General features: G+C 38.9%; 1 protein-coding gene across 2 annotated transcripts in view; it reads right to left on the minus strand.

Moving 5' to 3' along the window:
- The window catches only part of BABAM2 (BRISC and BRCA1 A complex member 2), a gene marked incomplete at its 5' end in the record, with an annotated part of 454,317 nt that overhangs the window by 322,917 nt on the left and 106,122 nt on the right, over positions 1–25,278 (minus strand). For both annotated transcript variants that reach the window (XM_079721415.1, XM_079721414.1), the window contains one exon: positions 8,485–8,679. In XM_079721415.1, coding sequence (XP_079577541.1) covers positions 8,485–8,679 — 195 coding nt within the window. The remainder of the gene's footprint in view (positions 1–8,484; positions 8,680–25,278) is intronic.

The following is a 25,278-nucleotide window of genomic DNA, read 5'->3' on the forward strand; positions in this document are numbered from 1 at the left end:
TGTCAAGGTTGGGGTGACAGAGTAGTTATCTCCAGCAAAGTGACACAGGGAAAAGCTTTAGTCACACACACACAAAAACTAATGACAGGGGCTTCCCTGGTGGTCCAGTGGGTAAGACTCCGCACTCCCAATGCAAGGGGCCCAGGTTCGATCCCTGGTTGGGGAACTAGATCCCGCATGCATGCCGCAACTAAGACCCTAAATAAATAAATAAATATTTTTAAAATACAACTAATGACAGAATTAGAATCCAAAGCTCCCACCTCCCAGATCACTTCTCTCTCCAACACATTTCTACATGGCCTCTGCCTTAGAGGAGCTTACACTCTAAGCACACTGCTTTAAAAGTAATCAAGCGGGCTTCCCTGGTGGCGCAGTGGTTGAGAGTCCGCCTGCCGATGCAGGGGACACGGGTTCATGCCCCAGTCTGGGAAGATCCCACATGCCGCGGAGCGGCTAGGCCCGTGAGCCATGGCTGCTGAGCCTGCGCGTCCGGAGCCTGTGCTCCGCAATGGGAGAGGCCACAACAGTGAGAGGCCCACGTACTGCAAAAAAAAAAAAAAAAAGTAATCAAGCAACGAGGCCGTAAGAATGAGGAGGCTCTAATGCCTTGGTAGCCAACTTAAGCCGGAATCAATTCCTGTAAATGGCTCAAGATTAAGAAGAACAGCCAATCCCAAACAGCCAACTAGTCTTTCCCAAAAAATGCAACCACTTCAGCTCTAGCCAATCAATTTCCTTGCTTTGCGTCCAACTCCTCTCTGTAAAAACCTTGCCTGTAACTCTGATCAGTAGAACACTCCTAACCACCTTGCATCAGTGTTTGCCCAAATAAACTCTTAAAAATTTTAATATGTCTCAGTTTACCTTTTAACAGTGCTCATATACTTTCCCTTCAAATGTAATATCACAGCAAGATGGGGTGACAGAAGCATCAAGTCATTAATTCAAATGAGGAGTTATCATGAAATGGCTCCTTTCATATTTTTAAATGTTGCCAGAGTTTAATTTATAAACCATAAATTTTGAAAATCTTACTGGGATTTGTGGTCAGGTACAACAAGAAAGGGTAATTGTTTCACATTCTCCAACATATATCATTATTAAGAAAATGCCCATAAAAGGAAAAATCGGTTGCTAAGAAAATGTTTTATCTCACAGAGCACCCACTGGTGATCTTTAATATGTAAAATATGTGGTTTTAGAACATCTCAAAACCTTCGTTTCACGGCAGGAAAGACAAATGCCTTTAATCAAAATATTAGGGATGATAAACTAAATTTGAGTTCTGGGAATTAAAACAAAAGCCAGGGTCTTCCCTGGTGGCGCAGTGGTTGAGAGTCCGCCTGCCGATGCAGGGGACACGGGTTCGTGCCCCGGTCCGGGAAGGTCCCACATGCCGCGGAGTGGCTGGGCCCGTGAGCCATGGCCGCTGAGCCTGTGCATCCGGAGCCTGTGCTCCGCAACGGGAGAGGCCACAACAGTGAGAGGCCCGCGTACAGGAAAAAAAAAAAAAAAAAAAGCCAAAGAAAAATTCACAAATTTGCTTACTGCACTCTGTTACCATTAACAGACTCTGGTTCTTTAGCTATAGCAGACACATGCAGGAAATGCTGACAAGGCAATTGACAGATACAATACAAAGTGAGACCTTAGGTTCTACCCATTGAGAAAACTTATAATGTACCTTTATTTTGATATGCTGTAGCAAAACAGTATATACAATTTTAACACCTATAGCTTACATTGTGACATTCATTGCAATTAAAATTCTAATTTTTTTTTTTTTTTTTTTTTTGGCGGTACGCGGGCCTCTCACTGTTGTGGCCTCTCCCGTTGCGGAGCACAGGCTCCGGATGCACAGGCTCAGCGGCCATGGCTCACGGGCCTAGCCGCTCGGCGGCATGTGGGATCTTCCCGGACCGGGGCACGAACCCGTGTCCCCTGCATTGGCAGGCGGACTCTCAACCACTGCGCCACCAGGGAAGCCCAAAATTCTAATCTTAATAACTCTGCTCAAAGAAGTAGCAGGAGGAAGATCTTTGTGGTAATCTGTATCTTGATTGCAGTGGTAGTTACAGGAAATTACTCATGTGATAAAATGGCATACACATACATTGTACCAGTGTCAATCTCTTGGTTATGTAAAAAATAACCACTGGGGGAAACCAGGTTAGGGTATACAAGACCTCTCTGTACTATTTTGCAACTTCTTGTGAATCTATAACTATTTAATATATCTTTCAAAATTAAATATTTTAATATATCTTTTAAAAATGATTCTGATCATGCAGGAACATTAGAATTGTTCATTCTGAACAGGTAAGCTTGCATCCCAATGTATCACTGTTTTCTCCCAATTAAAAAAAAAATGGTGTTTACTAAAAATTATAAAACCAGCATAGACTAAGAATACAGTCTTCAAAACTCTACTTACTAAAGGAGATGGACAAAGCAATAAGAGAGATGACTTCATAAAAAGACCATGGTAAAGAATTAATAAAGAGTTTGTGTTGGTTTTTTGTTTGTTTGTTTTTTTAATGTTTCCTTTCAAATGTGCACTTGCTGAAATCCTCTAACTGGAAATTGAGGAGGAAAAAGAAGAGTGTCTGCAGTGGTGTGCAGGAAGCACTGTATTTCAAATTAATATGCTTGTCAGAAGGCTGACAAGAGATCAGAGCCCTCTCCCTCTTTCTACTACATGGTTTTTAAATTTTTCCTTTTGCCAGCTGACAGTAAAATGGAAGAGGCATCTCAGGTTTTTAAAAGCCTCTTACTTTTAGAGCAGAAATGGAAGGTTAAGAATGTAAACACATGTTCCAGAAAGAAAAACTCCGTGATGCAAAGGCAAAAACAAAAAGTCACCATCTTCTCAAATGAACACAGGATGTTGTAATCCAAAGGTATTCAATAATTATGCACAGTCTTGGATTCATTACAGAAAATATTTATCAGATGGACTAGTAGAATCAGGAGAACCAAAATACATGGATTCACATTTAGCCCAGGAAGAACAAATTGACTCATAATAATTTTATTTAGAGACTATATTAATTTTCATATTTTATTTCCTATATCAATTTCTTTCATATTAAAATGTCCTCTTGTTTCAATATTCCAAAAAGACATAATAGATATGATTTACTAATCAGTAAAACAGTCATATGTATGCTTATAATTCTTGTCCCCCACATATGCTATGCCTCTAAGTATTTCTGCAACCATATAACCCCCTGACCTCCTCTTCCTATAGTGCTGTCTATGTCCACCTTCCTTTAGGACCTAGGTCAGTTCTGGTTCATCAGTGAAGACTTTCCTTAGTCACTCCGTTTCTCAGTGATTGGCTCTTCTGAATTCATGTACAGGCTGTCCATTCCATCTGAGATAATCTGTTCAGCATTGCTATTTCATTTTTTACAAATATGTGTTGAGACTTAACTTGATTTTAACACCTTCAAGAGCAAAAGCCAGGACTGCTTTTTTTCACTCAAACTAGCATAGCAGACTTTCCATATCAGTCCTATACCGACCGGCTTAGCCCTACTAAATTATATCTTATAGGTATGGTGCAGCATTCCAGTGCATATAACTATAAAAATAATTTTAAATATTGATTCTGTAGTTCTTCATAGTAATTATCTTTTCAAGCTCTGTGTTACCAGAAAAACTGAAAAGCATGCCTTTCAATAACCTAATAAAACAATGAAACGGGGTCAAAGGAGAAGCCCTGTGACATTCCACAAACACCTGATGGCTGACAAAAGGTATAGCCAATCTTTTATGTGGAGCTCTTCCATGGATTCAGACAACTAAGAAAGGAGCCCACAGTCAGTAGAATACTAAGGGAGAACAACTGAATGTTTACTGAAAATTAGATAATCTAAGTCAATAATATTCACCTTCCTTAAAAGGATAAATTAAGTTTGCCATGACTGTTTCTTAGTTACCCAACTGTTGTTCCAATTGACTATTGCATTCTTATTTAAATGTCTGCAAATCATCCACCTAAAGACCTGAGTGTAATTTCTTTCAAAAATCTCCAGAATGTTTTTGCTTTCTACAATCCCTAGGACCTTTCTGCTTCCCCATAATTTCTCAAAGATAATATCTCTGAAGCACATCAGCCAGTTTCTTCAGTGCCCTGAAACAGTCCCCCCTAGAGCCTCCAGAAGGAACGCAGCCTTGACGATAGTTTTGATTTTAGTCCAGGGAGACCCATTTCGGACTTCTGACCACCAGAACTGTAAGATAATAAATTTGTGTTGTTTTAAGCTACCAAGTTTGTGGCAATTTGTTACAGCAGCAATAGGAAACTATTACAGTCCCTGATTCAAAAAATCTTGGCTCAAAACCAAACTGCTTTCTTTCTGCTAGGGTCCCGTGTTTGTCACCGAAATTCTTTGTCTGGATTTGTATTCCATTAGCAAGCTGTCCTTTAACATATTCCTGAACCAGCATGCCATGCTCAAATGTGTTTCATCCTGCAAGACTCACCTTTATGCCCTGTTTTAGACCAGAAACTAACTCACATGCCTATATTTTTACTTCTAGAGTCTCGGCTCCTACTTCCACTGGGCCCTCCCTAGGGCTGGTCAGCTGCAAGCTTAATCTCTAATTGTCCACCTTGCCTTGTTACAGGATTCTCAGTTTCTTTACTTCTCCTAAGTCCATAATCATTGCCCTAATGCTTACAAATTACTCAATAGTATATCAAAATAAACTGGGGCAAATGTAGCAGCAGTAGGTTTAAAGAATGGAGAATCAATAACATTAAATGAGAAGTTTTAAATATACTATAAATTCAAACTACCTAGCTATTTTAAATGAATTTAAACTTCTACACTCAGAAGAACTGTATCTCAAGTATTAGCTGAGCCAATGAACATAATTTTAAAAATTCTTAGATCAGAAATGGTACCATAAAACTGGATATACTTTAATTCAGCCTTAATATTAAAAGGGGGAATTAGGAGGGAAGGAAAATCCTAAAAACTAAAGACCAATTAGTTTGACAGTGATTCCAATCATGTCTTTAAAGGAATCTCTCGGCACTAAAGACAACACAGACAGGTTCACCAAGAAGTCACGTCAAATTAACCTAACACCTCTTTTGAGAGGACAGCTAAGTTGATTTTTTAATAAGAAAAATGTTGAGATTAGAGGATACACTAAGTTTAATAAAGTTTTCCTTACTATCCATACGAACAGATTAAAGTTTCAAAACAATAGTTTAAACCTTGAACTCTGCACTACTGGTAGAAATGTAAAATGGTGCAGCCATTATGGAAAACAGTACAGAGATCCCACAAAAAAAATTAAAAATAGAATTAGCAATATGATCCAGCAATCCTACTTTGGGGGATATATTCAAAAGAATTCAAAGCAAGGTCTTTGTACATACCCATGTGTAGTCAGCATTATTCACAATAGCCAAGAGGTGAAGGCAATGCAAATGTCCACTGATGGATGAATGGATAAACAAAATGTGGCATATGCATGCAATGGAATACCAGGCAGTCTTAAAAAGGACAGAAATCCTGTCACATGCTACGACACGGATGAACCTCAAAGACATTATGCTACGCGAAATAAGCCAATCACAAAAAGACAAATGCTGTTCGATTGCACTTATATGAGGTCTCCAAAGGAGTCAAAAATCATAGAAACAGGAAGTAGAAAGGTAGCTGCCAAGGGCTGGAGGGAAGAGGAATTAGTATTTAAATTGGTAGAGTTTCAGTTTTACAAGATGCAAGAGCTCTAGAGATCTATTGCACAACAATGGGAACATACTTAACACTACTAAACTGTGTACTTACAGATGGTTGACGGTAAATTTCATTTTGTCTTTTACCACAGTAAAATAAGCAAACTAAATTTACAAAATAACAAAAAAACCTTGAACTGAACACAAGATGATTTGTAACAAGGATGAATTTTAGTCCTACTGGTTCAAAGGCATTAATCATGTATAAAACCTTGGAAAACATGTCCTTTGAGAAAGAGCTGAAGGACAAAAGGGGAAAGGCATATTTAACCTAAGAAAAGAAAGACTAAGTGAAATCTGAAAGAATTAACACAGAGGAGGGAACCTAAACTTATTCTGTGCTTAAATAAACTAGAGTTTATTAATTAATTCATTCAACAAATGTTTACGGAATGTAAACAATATGGCAGGCACTGTTCTAGGTGTTTACTATATTTCCAGTGAACGGAACAAAGATCTTGGCCTTGGTGGAATTTTACATTCCGCTGAGGAGAGACAAACAATAAACATAATAAGTAAGTGTGGTAGGCTCCCAGTGGTCTCTGGTATTCACACTCTTATGTAACGCCTCCCCTGCATGTAGACTGGACTTAACAAGCAGAATACATCAAAATTGATGAGATGTCACGTCTGAGATTAGGTTATGAAGACTGTGACTTCTGTCTTGCTCACATACTCACTCCTGCTTACTTGCTCTGGTGAAGCCAGCTGCCATTTTATGAACTGCCCTGTAGAGAGGCCCTAAGAAGAGGCAAGGAACTGAGGGCAGCCTCCAGCCAACAGGCAGCACTATACTGAGACCCTCAGGTCAACAGCCCACAAGGAATTGAACGGTACCAAGAAATACATGAATGAACTTAGAAGGGATCCCTCTCCAGTTGAGCCTTGAGTGACTACAGCCCTGGCCAGTACCTTGAGTGCAGCCTGGGAGAGACCCTCAAACAGAGGGTCTACACAGATTCCTGGCAAACAAAAATTATGATAATAAATGCTATTGCTTTAAACCACCAAATTCTGGTATGATTATTTTATGCGGCAACATATAACTAATACAATATGTTAGTTATATAGTTTGTTAAAAAGAGATGCAAAAAAAAAATGTAGAGCAGGGTCAGGGTCGGGGGAGGGTGTACAAGTTACAATTTTAAAAAGAGATGTTAGAAAGACCTGCACATGAATGTTTATACAGCATTATTCATAACAGTCAAAAAGCAGAAACAACCCAAATGCCCATCAAGTGGTGAATGAATATGTGGTATGCCCATCAAATGGACTATTACTTAGCCACAAAAAGAAATGAAGTACTGACACATGCTACAACATGGATGAACCTCACACATATTATGTAAGGTAAAAGAGTCCAGTCACAAAAGACCACATATTGTATAATTCCACCACAGGTACACCTCATTTTATTGTGCTTCGTTTTACCGCCCTTCTCAGATATTGCATTTTTTATAAATTGGAGGTTTGTAAACCTTCTGTGTTGTTAGACGATAGTTTGCATTTTTTAGCAATAAAGTACTTTTTAATTAAAGTATGTACATTGTTTTTTATAGAAATAATGCTATTGCACACTTAATAGACTACACTGTAGTGTAAACATAACTTTTATATGCATTAGGAAACCAAAAAATTTGTGTAACTCACTTTATTGTGATAGTTGCTTATTTGCAGTGGTCTGGAACCAAACCCGCATACTTCCCAAGTATGCCTGTGCATGAATGTTCAGGAAAGAAAATCTATACAGACAGAAACTAGTTTAGTGGTTGCCTGAGGCTGGGGGTGGGAATAGGATTAACTATGAATGGGCATGAGGGATATAATTGGGGTGATGAAACCACTTGAAAACTGGATTGATGGTGGTTGCTCAACTTGGCAAATCTACTGAAAACCATTAAACTTTACACTTAAAACAGGTGAATTTGTGGTATCAAAATTATACCCAAAAAAAGTTGTTTAAAAAGAATGGGGGTATTAATATAGGCATTGCTGAGAACAGAACACATGCGTAAAAACGTTAAGGAGGAAGGATATTAGCCTTGCGAATATCCAGGGGAAATATGCCAGACAACGGGAAAGCTATGCAAAGACCCTAGGGCAGGAGCATATCTTGTGTGTCTGCAGCACAGCAAGGGTGCTAGAGAGGCTGGAGCTGACGATTTTTAGACAGGAAAGTGGGAGACGAAGAGAGAGAAGGAATGATGGATGGAGGATGGTGGTGACAGGAATCACGTAGAGCTTTTTTACACCTCTGGAAAGACTGCGGCTTTTACTATGAGAGAAGAAGAGAGGGATATGAAAGTGCTGGGCAAAGGAGTGATACACTCTGACTTGCTTTTTTAAAGGATCATACAATGTAAAGAAATTATAAAAGGATCCATATAAGCTGGCTACCTCCAGAGTTACTGACCCCTCTCATCTGACTGGGATACTATATACTTTCTCATAATTCAGAGTTTTGAAAAGACATTAATGTTTATCTGGTTTCTCAAGGATATCACCTGGGAAGTTTGTAAAATTTGGAATCTCACATCTGCAGCCGCAGATATTCAGAAGTCAGGGGCTGCGGATGTGAGACTGAGAAAATACACGGGCAACCTAAATCATGTTTATCTAAGGAAATGGCCAGGATTTATTATAAATGAATGTCTGAATTGATTGTTTTATTCTATTACAGATAAAGTGACCTTTTTTCTCCCATTCTCAAAAAACCTTACCCAGCTGTTTTTTTTCCCGGCATAAATTTCCATGTTCTCTCCATACTGTGGCTCTTCCAGTAACGTCTGGTATTCAAACATGAGGCGGGAACTCTCACGGAGGCGGCTGCACTGAAATTGGTGATATTGTTGCACAAGTTCCTTCACCACAAGTAAGAGACATTCAGGATTTGATGGATTCCAGGAGGCAAGGTTCTGCAGAAGCCAAAAATAAAAGACCAGTAACAAATGCATTTTCACACAAATCCAGTATCATATTAGCACATCAATATAGAGAAAAAGAATAATGAAAATCTAAGAGAAACAGACTAATTGAAGTATAGTTGATTTACAATGTTGTGTTAGTTTCTGCTGTACAGCAAAGGAATTCAGCTAAACATATATGTATATATAATCTTTTTCATATTCTTTTCCATATGGTTTATTACAGGATGTTGAATATAGTTCCCTGTGCTATACAGTAGGACTGTTGTTTATCTATTTTATATATATATATATATATATATATATATATATATATAAAAATATATATATATATATATAAAATATATCTGCTAATCCCAAACTTCTATTTTATCCCTCCCCCAGCCCCTTCTCCCTTTGTTAACCATAAGTTTGTTTTCTATGTTTGTGAGTCTGTTTCTGTTTTGTAAATAAGTTTCTTTGTATCACATTTTAGATTCCACATGTAAGTGATATCACATGGTATTTGTCTCTCTTTCTGATTTACTTCACTTAGTATGATAACCTCTAAGTCCATCCATGTAGCTGCCAATGGCATTATTTCATTCTTCTTTATGGCTGAGTAGTATTCCATTGTATACATGTACCACATCTTCTTTAGCCATTCATCTGCCAACAGACACTTAGGCTGCTTCCATGTCTCGGCTATTGTAAATAGTGCTGCTATGAACACTGGGGTGCATTTATCTTTTCAAATTAGAGTTTTCTCTGGATATATGCCCAGGTGTGGGATTGCTGAATCATATGGCAACTCTGTTTTTAGTGTTTTTAAGGAACCTCCATACTGTTTTCCATAGTGGCTGAACCAATTTACATTCCCACCAACAATCTAATAGGGAAACAGACTACTCTTAATTTATGATAAACTCAGAGCTGAAGTTAGAAGGGTCTTTTGAGCTTGGTGAGTTTTCCTGCCTTCTAAAAATTCTTGCAGAAAATCAAGGAGAATTCCACCGTGGGTAGGCAGAAACAGTAAAGTGTAAAGTAGGGTAGTAACAAAACAAGAAACCTAAACATCCTAGAAGACCATAATTTTAGCCCTGGAAGACTGAATTTGTTTCACAGTCTTTCATAATTTTAATTTTTTTCCCTCTGCACCTAAATTCAGCATTAAAAGCTAATGTCAATTCAACTCAGATCCACAGACCATCTGCATCTGTAATACTAGACATAAATAAATGCTCTGTAAACATTAGCACCCCACAGAAATATAAGCACAATGGTGGTGGTTCAGTCTGAAAAAGATAGGAATGTAGTAGAGATGAGGGAAAATACAATTAGGAAATGCAAAGTTCAAAGAAAAAGAGGAAGGGAATGGCTCTGATAGCTTATGACCAGGAAAGGAGCTAGGAAAGATCTGGTAAGTATATAGTAGCTGTTAAGCTCTCATTCATTCAACAAATACTTATCAAGTACCTATTCTGTATCAGCCACTGTTCTAGGCAGTGACAGGAACAAGCCAAGTCCTTGCTAAAGGAGCTTACATTTTTGTGGGCCAAAATAAATAATAAACAATATCAGATAGTAATAAATGCTACTGAGAAAAATAAAGCATGCATCCCTGAAAAGTGATGAAGGAAGGGCTTCAAAAGAGAAGTGATCAGCTGGGTCAAATGGTGTTGAGAGTAACAGGAGGCTTGGCAATTGACTGCTGGGTCTCTTGACACAGGTCAATAGTTTGCTCAGCAAGTGCTGCTTTAGTGAAATAGAAGCTTGACTGTGGAGGTTTAAAGATAGGATGAGTAGAAAGAAACTGCAGACAGCTAATACAGACAAGAGGCAGATGCGGGGTCAAGAAAAAGTTGTGCTCAGATGTTTACAGCTTGATGGAATATCCCCACAGAGGGGGGAACGTACTGATGTAAAGGGAGGTGGGGCAAGGTTCCACCAGAGAAGATAACGATTAGGGAGGTAGGGATGGGATCTCCAAGAGGGTTGCCCTAGCAATGAGCACAGGGAGTCCATCCGTAGGTACAGAAGAGGCCAGCTTAGGAGTACAAATGCAGGCAGACTGCCCTAAGTGCTGATAAGAGCTCGTGGCGGTTCTCTACTGGGAGCTTACGTTTTCTCCTTAAAATAAGGTCATCAGCTGAGAGTGAGGAAGAAGGAGGGGATATGGGAAGTTTAAGAAGAAGGTGTGAAATAGTCATTTAGAGCAATAAACAATAAATGAACTGGGGAAATGGGGGAGCAATAAATGGACTGGGGAAATGGAGGAGGCATTCCAATTAGCACCAAAAGTCCCACTGAGCTTGAGGTATGATTTTTTTTTTCTTTTTTTTTTTGCGGTACGCGGGCCTCTCACTGCTGTGGCCTCTCCCGTTGCGGAGCACAGGCTCCGGATGCGCAGGCTCAGCGGCCATGGCTCACGGGCCCAGCCGCTCCGCGGCATGTGAGACCTTCCCGGACCGGGGCATGAACCCGTGTCCCCTGCATCGGCAGGTGGACTCCCAACCACTGTGCCACCAGGGAAGCCCTTGAGGTATGATTTTTAAGTGAGACCAATTAGCATAAATTCCCTTGCCTGGGTGCAATGTGGAGTGGGAGGAATCTGGATTTAACAAAGGTTGGAATTTTGCCAGGTAAGTACAAAAGAAAGAGGGGCAAGAGATCTTAGAGGGTTTGCAAAAGAATGATCATAATTATGGACCACTGACGTTAAGCCAGGAAAAAGCAAAGTAAGTTCATAAGGGAAGTGAGAGTTAGTGAAAAGGTGGTAGGACCCATGGTCCTGGTGAGCTGGAAGAATTGTTGGAGTTGAGATGCTAAAAAGAGGAAATAGGAAAGACACGAGGCGTGGTCAGAGAATGGAATGTTTGCAACTGAGATGATGGACGTGATCTATAGCGGTATTGATGAGGCCTGGCTGAGCATGTGCCTGGCTGAGGAGGTGAAGGAAGGACGAGACCACTAGAGGAAAGGAACTCAGGGACTGAGAGGCCTGCGTGTTGGAAGGAGCATCTGTATGAATATTAAATCACCTGGAATCACAGCAAGAGCAATAGTGCTGAGAAAATGACAGTGAGCCATGTGCTAAAATCTTCAAAGAATGTCTCTAGGGGGTGGTGGGTCCCACTGCCTGAGGGCCTGAGTTTCAAGGCTGGGGGTGGGGTCAGGGAAAAGGGAATGACCTTTCCTTGGCAGCAGCACTGAGGAGCAAGAACACCTACCACCCCTCCAAGTACAGTGATACAAGAGGTGAGCGAGAAATCAGCTACAATTCGCTTGAGAACATGCAGGGAAAGACAGAATCTCAGGGTAGAGGGTCTGAATACTCAGGCTTTAGAGTGGTGGTCATCAATCTTCGAACTGGAATCACCTAGAAATACTAATGCTTGGGCCCTACGCCCACCTCCAGACTCTGGTTTAACTGAGTTAATCTGGAGTACGTCTTCGGTAATGGGGTTTGTTTGTTTGTTTTTTAAAGCTCCCCAGGTGATTCAACCTGTAGCAAAGGTTGAGAACCACTGACTTAGAAGAAAAAGGGGTAGAGAAGTTAAGAATATCAGGGACTTTATTGATAACAGACCAGGTCAATACCCCAAAACACCCAATCTCTAGAAATCTAGAAATTTAGCACCTATAAAGGAAAACATCAATACATTACAAATGTTCAACAGGCAGTAATTATAGAGCTTGCTGAGTACCATAGAAGTTCTAAGAACTTTTCGTATATTCAAGTTAATCCTTATGACAACCTATGTTATATTATTATACCATTTTATAGGTGAGGAAACTGAGGCCAAAAGTAGTTTGGTATCCCATCCAAGGTCACAGAGCTATTAAATAATAAAACTAGGTTTCAAACTTAAGCAATTTGACTCCAAGTCCCTGCTTAAGCACCACAGCAGAGGTTCTTACACATTTTGGTCTCAGGAACCTTTCACACTCTTAACAAGTATTGAGGACTCCAAGGAGCTTCTATATATATGAATTATATGGGTTAAATTTACTATATTAAAAATGAAAACTGAGAAATTTTTTTAATATTTATTAATTCATTTTAAAATAACAATCCTACTACATGTTAACATGAAAACATTTTTTAATGAAAAAACTGTATTTTCCCAAAAACTCATGAGACGCATGGCATTGTTTCATATTCTTGCAAATCTCTTTAATGTCTGGTTTAATTAAAGAGCTGGATTCTCATATGTGCTTTTACATTCAGTGTTGCAATATGCTGTTTTGGCTGAAGTATATGAAGAAAATCCAACCTCATTCAAATATGTACTTTGAAAAAAGACGAGTATTTTAATAGCCTTTTCAAATAATTCTGGATCTTCTTCTTTGATACTACACCAAAACTCAACAAGTGGCAGTTTCTTAAAGGTTAGTTGCAATGTGGAATCTAAAACTACTTTTTTTTCTTTTCCATTATGGTTTATTACAGGATATTGAATATAGTTCCCTGTGTTATACAGTAGGATAAAACTATATTAATAAACACTTCATACTCTTACCCTAAATTCCATTTGTCTATCCTACACTTTAAATGAAGCTTTTACTTGTGTATGACTTTGTATCATGCATTGATCATTTAGAAAATACCGATTCACTGAGTTATACAGATCTTCCAAATGTTGATATATTGCATTTATATCATTTTAAAAAACCACATTCATTAATATCATGACCAATCTCACCAGAAAAGTCTTCTATCAAAAGAAAACAAACAAAAGGTAAAGAAATGCATCCTTTAAAAGGATGGTAATTACTTTGCTCCACTGCGTGGGTTGATTTAGGGACTAAATGACAATGGAGACACCACTAAACTTATAGGAAAGATAGGTCTTAAGGGATATCCAAATGAAGACTTGATGAACACAGGAAAAAGTAAGAGCTTCAGCATCCTACATTGAAGGACAGAGGGCCCTTGCTATGAAGCGATTTGACAGAAAGAGTACAAAGTCCTCACAGGCAAACCTCTGGACCTCAAGAGCCTGAGGTCCTTTGGGGCTACTCAAGACCACAGAAGGATATAACAACACAGTATAGAAGAACTTAGAGTGATCATTATATAGCTGGCTATGCATTTCCTTCAGAGATCATCATTAAACACTGATAAATAGGAAAAATACACATCTTCCATTTCCTGGTCAAGTATTCCTTTCAAGTCCTTGTTCCAGTACAAAAAGAAAAAGCTTTAGCTGCCTCAATTTAAACTCTTAATTCTATCATTTCTCTTTAGCTATTTGGCAAGTTACAAGCTTACATCCACAAATTTTTTTACAATTATGAAAGCATATAAGCTGGCAAACACCTCTTACCAATTTGAATTCATTTCAAGTGATTCAATCTAATTGTTAAATGCATAGTAAAGACATGCCAAGCAGTCCCTTTCCATTAAATACAACCTCCCAATACATGGAAATGCATTTGACCTCTTTGGCCATTCAATGCAGACTTCACTGGGAAATGATTTAGCTGAAAAACATTCCCATCAAGGGAAGCAGAGACGTGCTCACAGTGATAAAAATTCCTCTACTACTGCTACTTGACCACTTTTACATATTAAGTAATTTGTGCTTTGAACTACTTGGCCTAAAAGGCGAGAACCCTGAAGATATACAAGATTTTTTTGGTCACTTCCTAAGACTAAAGCATATTTTAAAAACAAGTCTAACAATGCAGGACATTGGGGTTTTCCACTCTCTTGAGTAGGAGATAGAGAAAAATACCCAAAGCTTCCTCAAGGAAAGGGTGAGAGAGCATAAATTAAGAGGCCTCTTTATGAAAAAGAGAAAAATAAGTTTCTCTTTCTATGCACAAAGTTCTTCTTCTGCTTATTTTTGGTAATACATGAAAGAGGAAATCTGAAATGTGGATGGTCAAGAAGAATAGGCACAGGACACATAATATACTAACATAGAAAAGAGTAATGAAAATGCATTAGGAGAAAGTGATATAATATGATAAAAGAGACAAAAGCAAAAGAATTAACTACTATTATGAAACTTTATTCATTCTCACCAGACACCTATGAAGCAGTTCAGGGAAGGTATCACAGCAGTGCTTTTTCCAAGACTGCTTAACTAGAGAGGTTGAATAACTCTGAGGATACTCAAGTGTAGAACTCAGAGTGTAGAATGTAAACCTGACAACCTTCCCCCATTCAGGTCACTAAAATATCCATTTCTAACCAAAGAATTGGCATCTGCCTCTTTGTAGTCACAACCTGTCTCCCATCTAGCAATAATTCTTGATTCCTCACTTTGGCTCCCTGTCCAGGCTGCCTGACTTGAGGGATGCTCCTGTTCATGTGACCCTCAACCTTCCCACATCTCTCTCATCAATACGCTCCATCACGCACATTATACTCCCAAATCAATGGCCCCGCAGACTTGAAAAAGCACAACCAATCCTCAGCTCCTTATGTGAGCTTCCTTATGTGAGAAACATAGCGAAGGATAACTTTTTCAGATGCTTAACTCACTTCACCCGCAAATCACATCTCACTTATTCAAAACAAGGTTTCTCAGCCATACGGAAGCAAATTCATTCACAATGACACCAGTATATGAAAAAAGCTGGGAAACAATGTACTAGGTTCACAGCGCTGCGGAGATGAAGAAGGGAAACAAGCAAATTAGCAAATGAGCCCTGGGACCATCATCGCCTAATAATGAAGGGGAAAAAAATCTTCTAAGGGAAAAAGTTTTTCTTTTAAAAAATAAAGCTTATAATAAAAATTTTCAATCAATAAAAGGATAAAGTACAGGCATAAATTAGAAATACTTCTTTAAAGTTGTCTGAAACTTCTAACTATAAAATTTCACACAACTCTCTAGCATTATATACAACATAGAATACTGTACTATATAGCACTAAGTAGGCCTTCTACCTATACTACTCCAAGAGTTAAGACAGCAGAAGGATTTAGAAAGAACATTTTTTTACAGTTAATTTACCATGTAAAATTGAAAGTTGCTAAGATAGTAAACCTTAAAAGTTCTCATCACAAGAAAAAGAAATCTGTAACTATGTGTGGTGATGAAAGTTAAATTTATTGTGTATTCATTTCATAATTCATACACATATCAAATCAAAATGTACACCTAAAACTAACACAATATTATATGTCAATTACATCTCAATAAAAAGTTAAAAAACAATATATGAAAAGTATGTAACCTTATTAATAAGCAAAGAAATGTGATTTTCCTGATTTCTTCTTTTTCATAAACTAATATTTCATTGAAATAGTAATATATACATGGTAAAAGTAATAGCATTTTTTTCCAATAGCATAAAAGAGTATAAAGAATAAAGGTAAATCTCCCTCCCAACCTATACTATCAGATCTCCCTCTGCCACTCTCCAAGAAGACTACTCTTATCCCCCAGAAGGAGCCACACTGGGACTTCGTAAAGTACCAATGTTTGGCCCTTGTTGGGTGTTCCTACATATGACCTCTGGCTGTGCTCACTCGGAGCTTCCTCCTCTCCTCTTTGAAGCTCCATGACCTGCTTCCCATGGTTCAACTGGCTCCCTTGGATCAGGTCTTAGTTTGAACTCATTAGCCTGACTTTTACTCCAAGACAGGGCCTCAGTCCCACAAGTTGTTTCTTGTTCCCCTGGGACTTACTAATATGGCCTGCCCCTCACCCAGCATTCCCCACAAGAGAAGAAAATCAAGCAATAATTATTAGAAACAAAATTTACATCTTAAATTAGCCAAGTTCTTTCTGTAAACAAATAACTAATGTTGGTGAGGATGTAGTTTAACAGACACTTTACACATAAGAGCACAGACTGGTACAAGCATTTTATATATATGATTTTTTTAGGAAGTTTTTTTCCCATATATATATACACACACACATACACACACTACCATGTGTAAAACTGATAACTAGTGGGAACCTGCTGTATAGCACAGACAGCTCAGCTCAGTGTTCTGTGATGACCTAAATGGGTGGGATGGGGTCAGGGGAGGCCCAAGAGGGAGGGGATAGATGTATACATATAGCTGATTCACTTCATTGTACAGCAGAAACTAACATAACACTGCAAAGCAACTACACTCCAATTTAAAAAAAGAAAAAGGAATCTTAAATATGTTCATTCTCAAAACCTCAATTACCCCTAGAAATCCTATTTATCAAGAGTCTTAAAAATGTTCATTCTCAAAATCTCAATACCCTTAGAAATCCTATTTCTGGGAATCTATCTAAGAAAACAACAAAAATAAGGGGGAAAAAATCTTCATAGACAAAAAATATACTTTGAGTCATTTATAATATCATAAAATTGCAAATTGCAAATAACCTAAAAAGCCTGACAATAAGAAACAGTTGAAAAACTGTTACAGTCATTCAAAGGAATAATATGCAGCCAATATGTTCAAAAATACTATGTAACAGCATAGGAAGTACTTTCATTAAAATATTAAATGAGGGCTTCCCTGGTGGTGCAGTGGTTGGGAGTCCGCCTGCCGATGCAGGGGGCGCGGGTTCGTGCCCCGGTCCGGGAGGATCCCACGTGCCGCGGAGCGGCTGGGCCCGTGAGCCATGGCCGCTGAGCCTGCGCATCCGGAGCCTGGGCTCCGCAACGGGAGAGGCCACAAAAGTGAGAGGCCCGTGTATCGCAAAAAAATATATATATATATATTAAATGATGACAGATATAAAACTATATATACATTATGATCACAACTTTTGACTACCCCTACCCCTCCAACCCTCCACAGCAAAAACCATCTATCCACAGAAGAATTACTATAAAAAATGTTAACAACTGATGTCTATAGTTGGGAGCTCTTTAGAAGAGTTTTTCTTTTTCCTTCTTCCTAATTTTCTATGTTTTCCAAATTTTCTGAGTATGTGTCTACAGATATGTATGTATATGTGTATATGTGCACATGTAAAACACATGCATATACCATAATGAAAAAAGATAAATTTTCAATAAAATAGCATACTTCAGACATTTCATTTCAACCTGCTTCTCAATCTCAAAGTTTAAAAAATTTCACTTGCCATCTACATATTTTATGAGACTTCAATCATCTCTTCTGATCAACTAAAAGTTAGTTCTACAGCCTTCTGGAGAATAAATCTTTCTAAATAAATACGCTTCAAGTAACCTTGAACCTGGTGTTTCTTAAGTTCCAAGCCTCACAGAACATTTCCAGAAAGCTAATGCAATATGCTATAATGTAACAGCCACAGTTGTAGGAATGTATTCTTCTCTCAACTGAAACTCTTTTGTATTACACTCCTCCAGTGGAAAGTCTCAGGAAATGACCAATTGACATCTTACATTTCTAACAGAACTGTAACTGAACAGCATGAATCTTTAAGATGTCACTTCACCCAGAGAATACAAAAGATAACAAAAATAAATTTTCTATTTGATCTGTTTTTAAGAGGACCAAGTATTATCAGAAATGAATGTCTATACTATACATTAGAACAGGGTTGAGTATTTATAACTCCTCTAATATAGCATCTGAAATAACTTAAGTGAAATTACTTTAAACATTTTTTCATACTTTATTAAAATATACCAACTTCTTAACTTCTTAAAGTAGAGTTAACATAACATAAATTTGGGAGTGGGTGAGAGGACAGTTGGATTAAGAGAAACTAACTTTGGGACTATACAGAGCAAGTCTATTTCCTTTTCCATATAACTTCCCTTCATATATTTATAGTCATGTAGCTAACAAAAAAGACAACACAGCACTCCCAATCATATCCCTTACAGTTATAATTAACTTGTAGTTAATGTTTTGGCATTTTATATTTGAGAAGAGTCAACTATTAAAAACAAAATGGGGCATGTGGAAGGGGAAAGAACATCCTAGTTGTATTCTCTGCTCTAATACAATTTGTAGAGTGCTCACAGAAATAACTATTGGTGCAGCAAAAATTTAATCAGGGTAGTTTTATAATCCTCAGTGGCTTTATTTTCAAATATTCTAATAATTCTCTTCATTCTTGTAAGCAGAGCTGATTGAGTCTGAGATGTGAGAATGTTGCCATGTTCTTTGAAGTTGTTGTTAATTACAGTCTTGAAAACTCAGTGGCTTCTTGGAAGCACAGAAGCTAATTAGAAAGAGATGCAAATCTGTGACATCCAAATGAATAGCTAAGAAGACAACCAATATAAGGCCACTTCTGGGATTAATACGGGCTAGTAAAAGCATTCCTAAAAGTACAGTTAAGTTAAATTCTCACACTTACTTAAGAACTATGTCTGACCAGTAAACTGAATGTATTCTGGTAAAATGTGGCAATTTGCAGCCTGTGTTCAGTGGCTGCTACTAAAGTAATGTGAGTAGAAGGTACTCCGACCTCTTAACCTGTTTTAACCAGGACGCCTCTGCCATTCTGCTTTTGGTTTTGGTTTGGTTTGGTTGGGTTGGGTTGGGTTTGGGTTTGGGTTTTGTTGAAGTTTTGCCTAAGATGTCATTTGAAAAAAAAATTATTTTTTGGAAAAATGGGGCTAGTTAATAAGTAGTGAATACTTCTCTGAAATCTTATGCTTCTTTTACCCTTCCTATTTGTGACCATCTTCATCTTGACCCTGGAGGCCCTCCTAGGAGGAATCCAGAATAATAAAATGGCCTGGAGGACCTACAAGATGTGCTGAAGAAAAGCATTTTCTCTAGTTTTTAAGACTATAGTCCCAAGTCACCAAATTAGTCTACGTATACAGCTCATGCTTGGAGTAAAAGGGATTTATCTCCTTAAATCATACATATCTTGACAATAAGCAAAGTGGAACTGCCATCTTCTCAAAAAACCCAGTCTGTTTGGGGCCAGTCATGGCAGCTTTTGTCGTGGTTCTGCCCCTGCTTCCTCTAGCGCTCTCCAAGGTTCTGACCTCCCTCTCAATCAACAACCAACTTCCCGGGATTTTTTTTTTCTTTTTTTTTTTACCTTTTTGTTATCTAGGCTTTTCTAAAAAGTCTTTTTTATTGTCTTGCAGGAAAAAAAAAAAAAATACAGCAGTCCATTCCCTGGCTTACAATCAATCAAAATACACAAATAGCTCAGTTTATGAAAAATCACTTTCCCACATGATTTTATGATAGAACCAACAGGCTCATAAGGAAGAAAAAGCAAAATAAAGAATTCTAAATCTGAATTTTTTGAAATGCCATTCAGTAGGCAGCCTCACCGACAGTTGCTAGGTAAGCGAAACTTCCAATTAACAGAGGAGTTCTGGGGAATCTTCAAATATCTACCAAGAGATGACCTACTGGTGCATCACACCAGAATTTCTCTACCATCCCAATTTTGTGCTAGGGTGACAGACTCATTGGAACTGACATACTTGTTTGCTTTCTTCCACAGTCAACCATGCTTTTAATCTAAAATATACAAAAGTATCTAAAAATTGTAGCTTTGGCTCCATTTAAAAAACTCGAAAAATTGTAATATCCCTTCTTGTCCATCAGAAGTTGCTCTACAGATTACCTGTCAACTCCTCTAAAAAGAAAGTGATCAGCATGCAGCCTCACGACATCCTGAACTACCACTTCAAATAGGTCTCTAGGATCACCCAGCACATTTTCTAAGTTCTGTTTCTTTCTCTGCAATTGGGGGTGGAGAGATGGAAGCAAGGAGGGAGGTGGGAGGGAGCAGAGGAAGAAAGGAATCTCAAACCACATCTCTTGATCCAGCCTTCCTTGTTTATTAAGAGGAAGAGAGTAAAGAGCAGATTCTTTTCTATCTTGAAACCCACCTCCCCAGGTGAAACATACTTGAAAGAGTACCCTTCCCAGAACCTTTACTAGCCTTTCTTCTCTTAACAGTACAACCACTTAGAGAATAGGAATGTTATCTTTTCCAAAATGTGTATAAAAGAACTAAGACTGGAAACACTAAAATCACTGAATGCTGAATTTAATAACAACTAAATCCACTCTGTTTCTTCCCTAAGATGTTGTCTTTGTCCACACAACTTTAAGGTGCTATCTTTCACATACAAAATCAAATCTATTTGGGGCCAAAATGCTCAAGGTTTACACCTACTGTTTCTCAAAAAAAGTACGAATAAATAATATTATTAAGCTCAATTTTGGAGAAAATGCCAGTGTAGACTAAAATTTGATTAATGAACCCTAAACATTAGAAATCCTTCTGTCTGGCCAACAAAGTGTTTTAAAGAAATTTAAATTCCTTTAAGTTGTGCATGCATCCAGTTTACCAAGACCCCAACAATTACAAAAAAAAAAAAAAAAAAAAATCCTTCTGTGACCTAAGATTGGCTGTGGCTCTGAAATGAAAGTTACTATTTACCTGAGACACTGATGCCACACACCTTCTCAATCAAGGCTACTCAGACTCTGAGAATAAAAGGCAACATTGCAATGGCAGAAAGGAAATTAGCAAATATGATTTCCAACTTAATTCAAATTGTTTTTCCTGGGGATGCATTTAAATTGTCCAGGTTGTTCGAATATCATCCAGGGATGTGATTTTGAAGGAAACAGCTTGTTACTGGTTTTCCTGGCTGTACTACAAGAAACAACAGTGTGAGCTTATTTTAAGTTAAAGTGTGTTTCTGTGTTTCTTTACAAGAAATTAACTGCAATCATTTAGTTAAAGCAAACACTTTGTTGGGGTTTCACTTTTCATTAGAAAATGTCTTCAGGAGTCTTTTAAACCTAGAAAATTAAGAATCCCATCTGCACAGAGATTTTAAGCTTGGAGCAAATTATTTAAATCATGGCAAAAGATGATTGAAGTGATACTCTGTTGGCACTAAGTGTTTTATAGCATAGGTGAGTCACAATATCACAGGAGTCCTATCCATTCTCCCCTATCAAGACAACTTTTTTTTTTGCCTCAGTCAGGACCGACCTCAGGGTAGATTCTCATTTCTTTCCAACTAATCACAAAGATAATCACAAAAAGACCTATAGGAAGGAGCAGTATGGAACACGACAGAGAACAAACAGCTTCAACCAAGTTGTTATTTTTTAACCAAACACCTGCAAGCTCTGACCCCTGGTTTCTGACCCTTGCCCTAGATGATTTCCCTAGATAGACCTGGCCCCTGGGCTACAATGATTTACACTGTACAACTGCTTCTCCTCACCTTAGCTGAGCTCCCTGGACTTAATTCTAGGCCTGCAGTATTTGCCAGACCGTCTTCCTCTTAGCCAAAATCCCAGTCCTGGGCCTTCCTGGCCAGTGGGCTTAGAGCAACCAGTGTCCTAGTAATACAGTCTGTGTGTGAATGATCAGGGGAAACTCCAACTGGAAAGGAGGCTGCCTCAAGCTCTTCTGGTTGCCCCAGCCACAGGCAGCTATAAGAGCAAGGAAGAAAAAGCCATGTAAACTAAAGGAACTAAAGGGGAACTAAAGGAAAAGACATCTGCTAAATGCAATACACAAGGTAGTAAGAGCTTTCAATGTCTTTATCCTTCCCCCTAAAAACTCTACCTCACCCTAGGTCCATATAATGTCCTTGGTCTAAACCCACATTTGTAGACATCTATTGTTTTATTTCCAACACCCATTTCCCTCTGGTAACACAATCCCAAATGTCCTTTGGGAAGCCACCCCTCCCCATTCTCAGGCATGGGTTTTGAGTAAGAACCTCCACAGGTCCTGACTGCCTAACCCCATCAACATTTCCTACGCACCTAGGAAATTCAGCTATGTGCACATATCCAATCAAACCCAATGAGAAAAATGAAAGACATCAGCTGGGACTTCTGAGAAATAAGTGTTCCTTCCTCCCATGATAAGAGAATACAAAGTCTGAATTGGAGTAACAATTTTATATTCACAAAGGAAGAGACTTGAGCCTCTGGGTGGATATGAAGACTGAGAATAAAGTCAACACAGTGGAAGGTAGAGCAGAGAAGAAAAGAAATAGAAACTAGGTCCTTAAATGACATGATTGTAGCCACTGGACCAAGCCTTATCTGAAGCCCACCTCTGGTCTTTTAAGTTCTGTAAGCCAATGAACTCCCTCTATTGTTTAAGCCAGTTGAATCAGGTTTTCTGTCAGAAGAAGAAGGAGAAGAAGGAGGAGAAGGAGAAGAAAGAAAGAAGAAATAAAAGAGTACTAGGGCTTCCCTGGTGGCGCAGTGGTTGAGAGTCCGCCTGCTGATGCAGGGGACACAGGTTCGTGCCCCGGTCCAGGAGGATCCCACATGCCGCGGAGCGGCTGGGCCTGTGAGCCATGGCCGCTGAGCCTGCGCGTCCGGAGCCTGTGCTCCGCAACGGCAGAGGCCACAACAGTGAGAGGCCCGCGTACAGCAAAAAAAAAAAAAAAAAAAGAGTACTGATACACCATATCACTATTTTACCTCCTCTAAGACACAGAATAGAGGGAGACATGCATAAACTCAAAACTATTTAAAAGCCCTTTAATCTAAAGTATAGATTTGACATGGGTCCTTATGTTTTCTGCTAGAGAAAATAGTTAGCTTCTTACATTATCTGCAGGAAAATCTACACAGAGGATTAATCTATTTCCACTAACCCAACAATGATTAAAATCATCTCTTTTAAGGAAAAAGTAAATTAAAAGGAAGGAAGGGAGGGAGGAGGAAGGAAGGAAGAGTCCAGCCCTATATATTAATATTACAACTCATTCAATACACTTTTAGTTAAAATGGATCTGAAATAGGTATCTGAGATGTTCCCCATCCCAGAGCTTTTCAAACACCAGTAAGGTAATTGATTCAGTGGGTAATAAAGCGAGACTTCTGAAAAAGCCAATAGTCCTGTTGAAGGATGCAAAGGAGAAAAGTGAACAACCGTTCCAGTCCAGATAAGGACACTTTGATTACTGCCACGTGTCTTGGGAAGGCACAAGCCGCAGCCCAGCCCTTCATTAGCACTGAGCTTAGAGAGGAGGTCTTTACTGGCTTCATGGTCCTGTAAACAGGAGATATTTTTACCTTTCCTCCACTTGAGTGAAACAATCAGCAAGGACAAACTGTACTGTGGTGTCTTATCAATGCTGGCTCCATGCCAAGCTTGAAGTGTGTAGCTTTGACTAGTAAACCTTTATATCTTTTGCACAAATTCTCTCTCCAGAGAGAGTGAAAATAGGCCCCCACAAAGCAGCCACAGTGACGGCCTCAAACCATTTGTCGACTTAGCAATACACAGTGATTACTCGGTTTCATGAATTTTCACTTCCTTTTTTTTTTTTTTTTTTCTTTTTTTGTGGTACGCGGGCCTCTCTCTGCTGTGGCCTCTCCCGTTGTGGAGCACAGGCTCCGGACGCGCAGGCCCAGCGGCCATGGCTCAAGGGCCTAGCCGCTCCGCGGCATGTGGGATCTTCCCGGATCAGGGCATGAACCCGTGTGCCCTGCATCGGCAGGAGGACTCTCAACCACTGCACCACCAGGGAAGCCCAATTTTCACTTCCTTAAACTCACCATCCCTCTCTAGACCCCAAAGCCATTCCTCTCATCAGTTGTTTCAAAGCTGTGGTGCTCCACACAGTCAACTAAACAAAAGCATCTATTTCAAATTGTGCCACCCACACAATCTTCCCTGGGTCTCAGGGTGAATAATCACAGATACAAACCCCTCTAGTGAAATGCCTCAAGAACCTTAACAATGCCCTTACATCCTAAGCCACCAATATCTATTACCATCAACACACTTTTATCAAACAGAATGGGGTCCTATCAATAAACACCACTTTTTAAAAAATTCTTCAATAGAGGGCTGTCAATATGCAACCTTCATTGACCAAAGAAACTTGATATCTTCCAGCAAGTATATGAAACCTTGTCTACCTACAGCTGTAGTTCCCATCCTGTCTATTATCAGAATAACTGTAAAAGTATCTTTCAAAAAGGCAGATTCTCAGATCTTACACTCTGAGACACTGATTCAGTAAGCCTGGAGTGATACCCACTCCCTGGCCCTAGAGAATCTGTTTCATGATTTTTGGAGTCATGTTCAGACATTCTGATAGCAAGGTAGAAACCCAGAAGTTTGATCATCTTTCCGACAAATTTTCTTATCGTGATCAAAGACCCAAATAATTTCACATAAACTCATTAGGCTTTCACATAAGATCCACTGTTTCAATGATGGCTAAAGACTCCATCCACTAGAACTTTCCATTCAAGTTGCCCTGCATATTTCCCAGGAAGTAACAGAATGTGTCTCCAGACCTGTGACCTGCTTCTAACAATAATTAACACCTGAAATCCAGGGCTATCCATACCCTGAAAGAAAAAAATCTTCAACGATGGAGAGCCAAGATCGTTCTTGTGAATTCCTATTTCTCCTACAGTAGTAGAATCTACTAAACTTGATCCCCTCATCTGCCTAGGTCTATATCTTCCAGGCGGCTCCTCCTGGGATCCCATCATTCCTAATCCAATGTCATCTATGCCCCAGAAAAAAAACACCAAATAGCATACCAAATGGTGTCATCATTCTTAAATTGGGAGTATTTCTTTGTGTTTAATTTTAAATCACATCTTTCCTCTCAAATGCTTTTATGCTGGTTCCATTTATATTAAGGAATTACAGAGGGGTTGCAAACTGGCAGCCTCAGCCTGCAGACATGCTTTCTCTGACCCACACAAAATTTTTATTTGAAAATCTT

This window comes from Hyperoodon ampullatus, assembly GCF_949752795.1.
Source record: "Hyperoodon ampullatus genome assembly, chromosome: 15".
NCBI classification, from domain to species: domain Eukaryota; kingdom Metazoa; phylum Chordata; class Mammalia; order Artiodactyla; family Ziphiidae; genus Hyperoodon; species Hyperoodon ampullatus.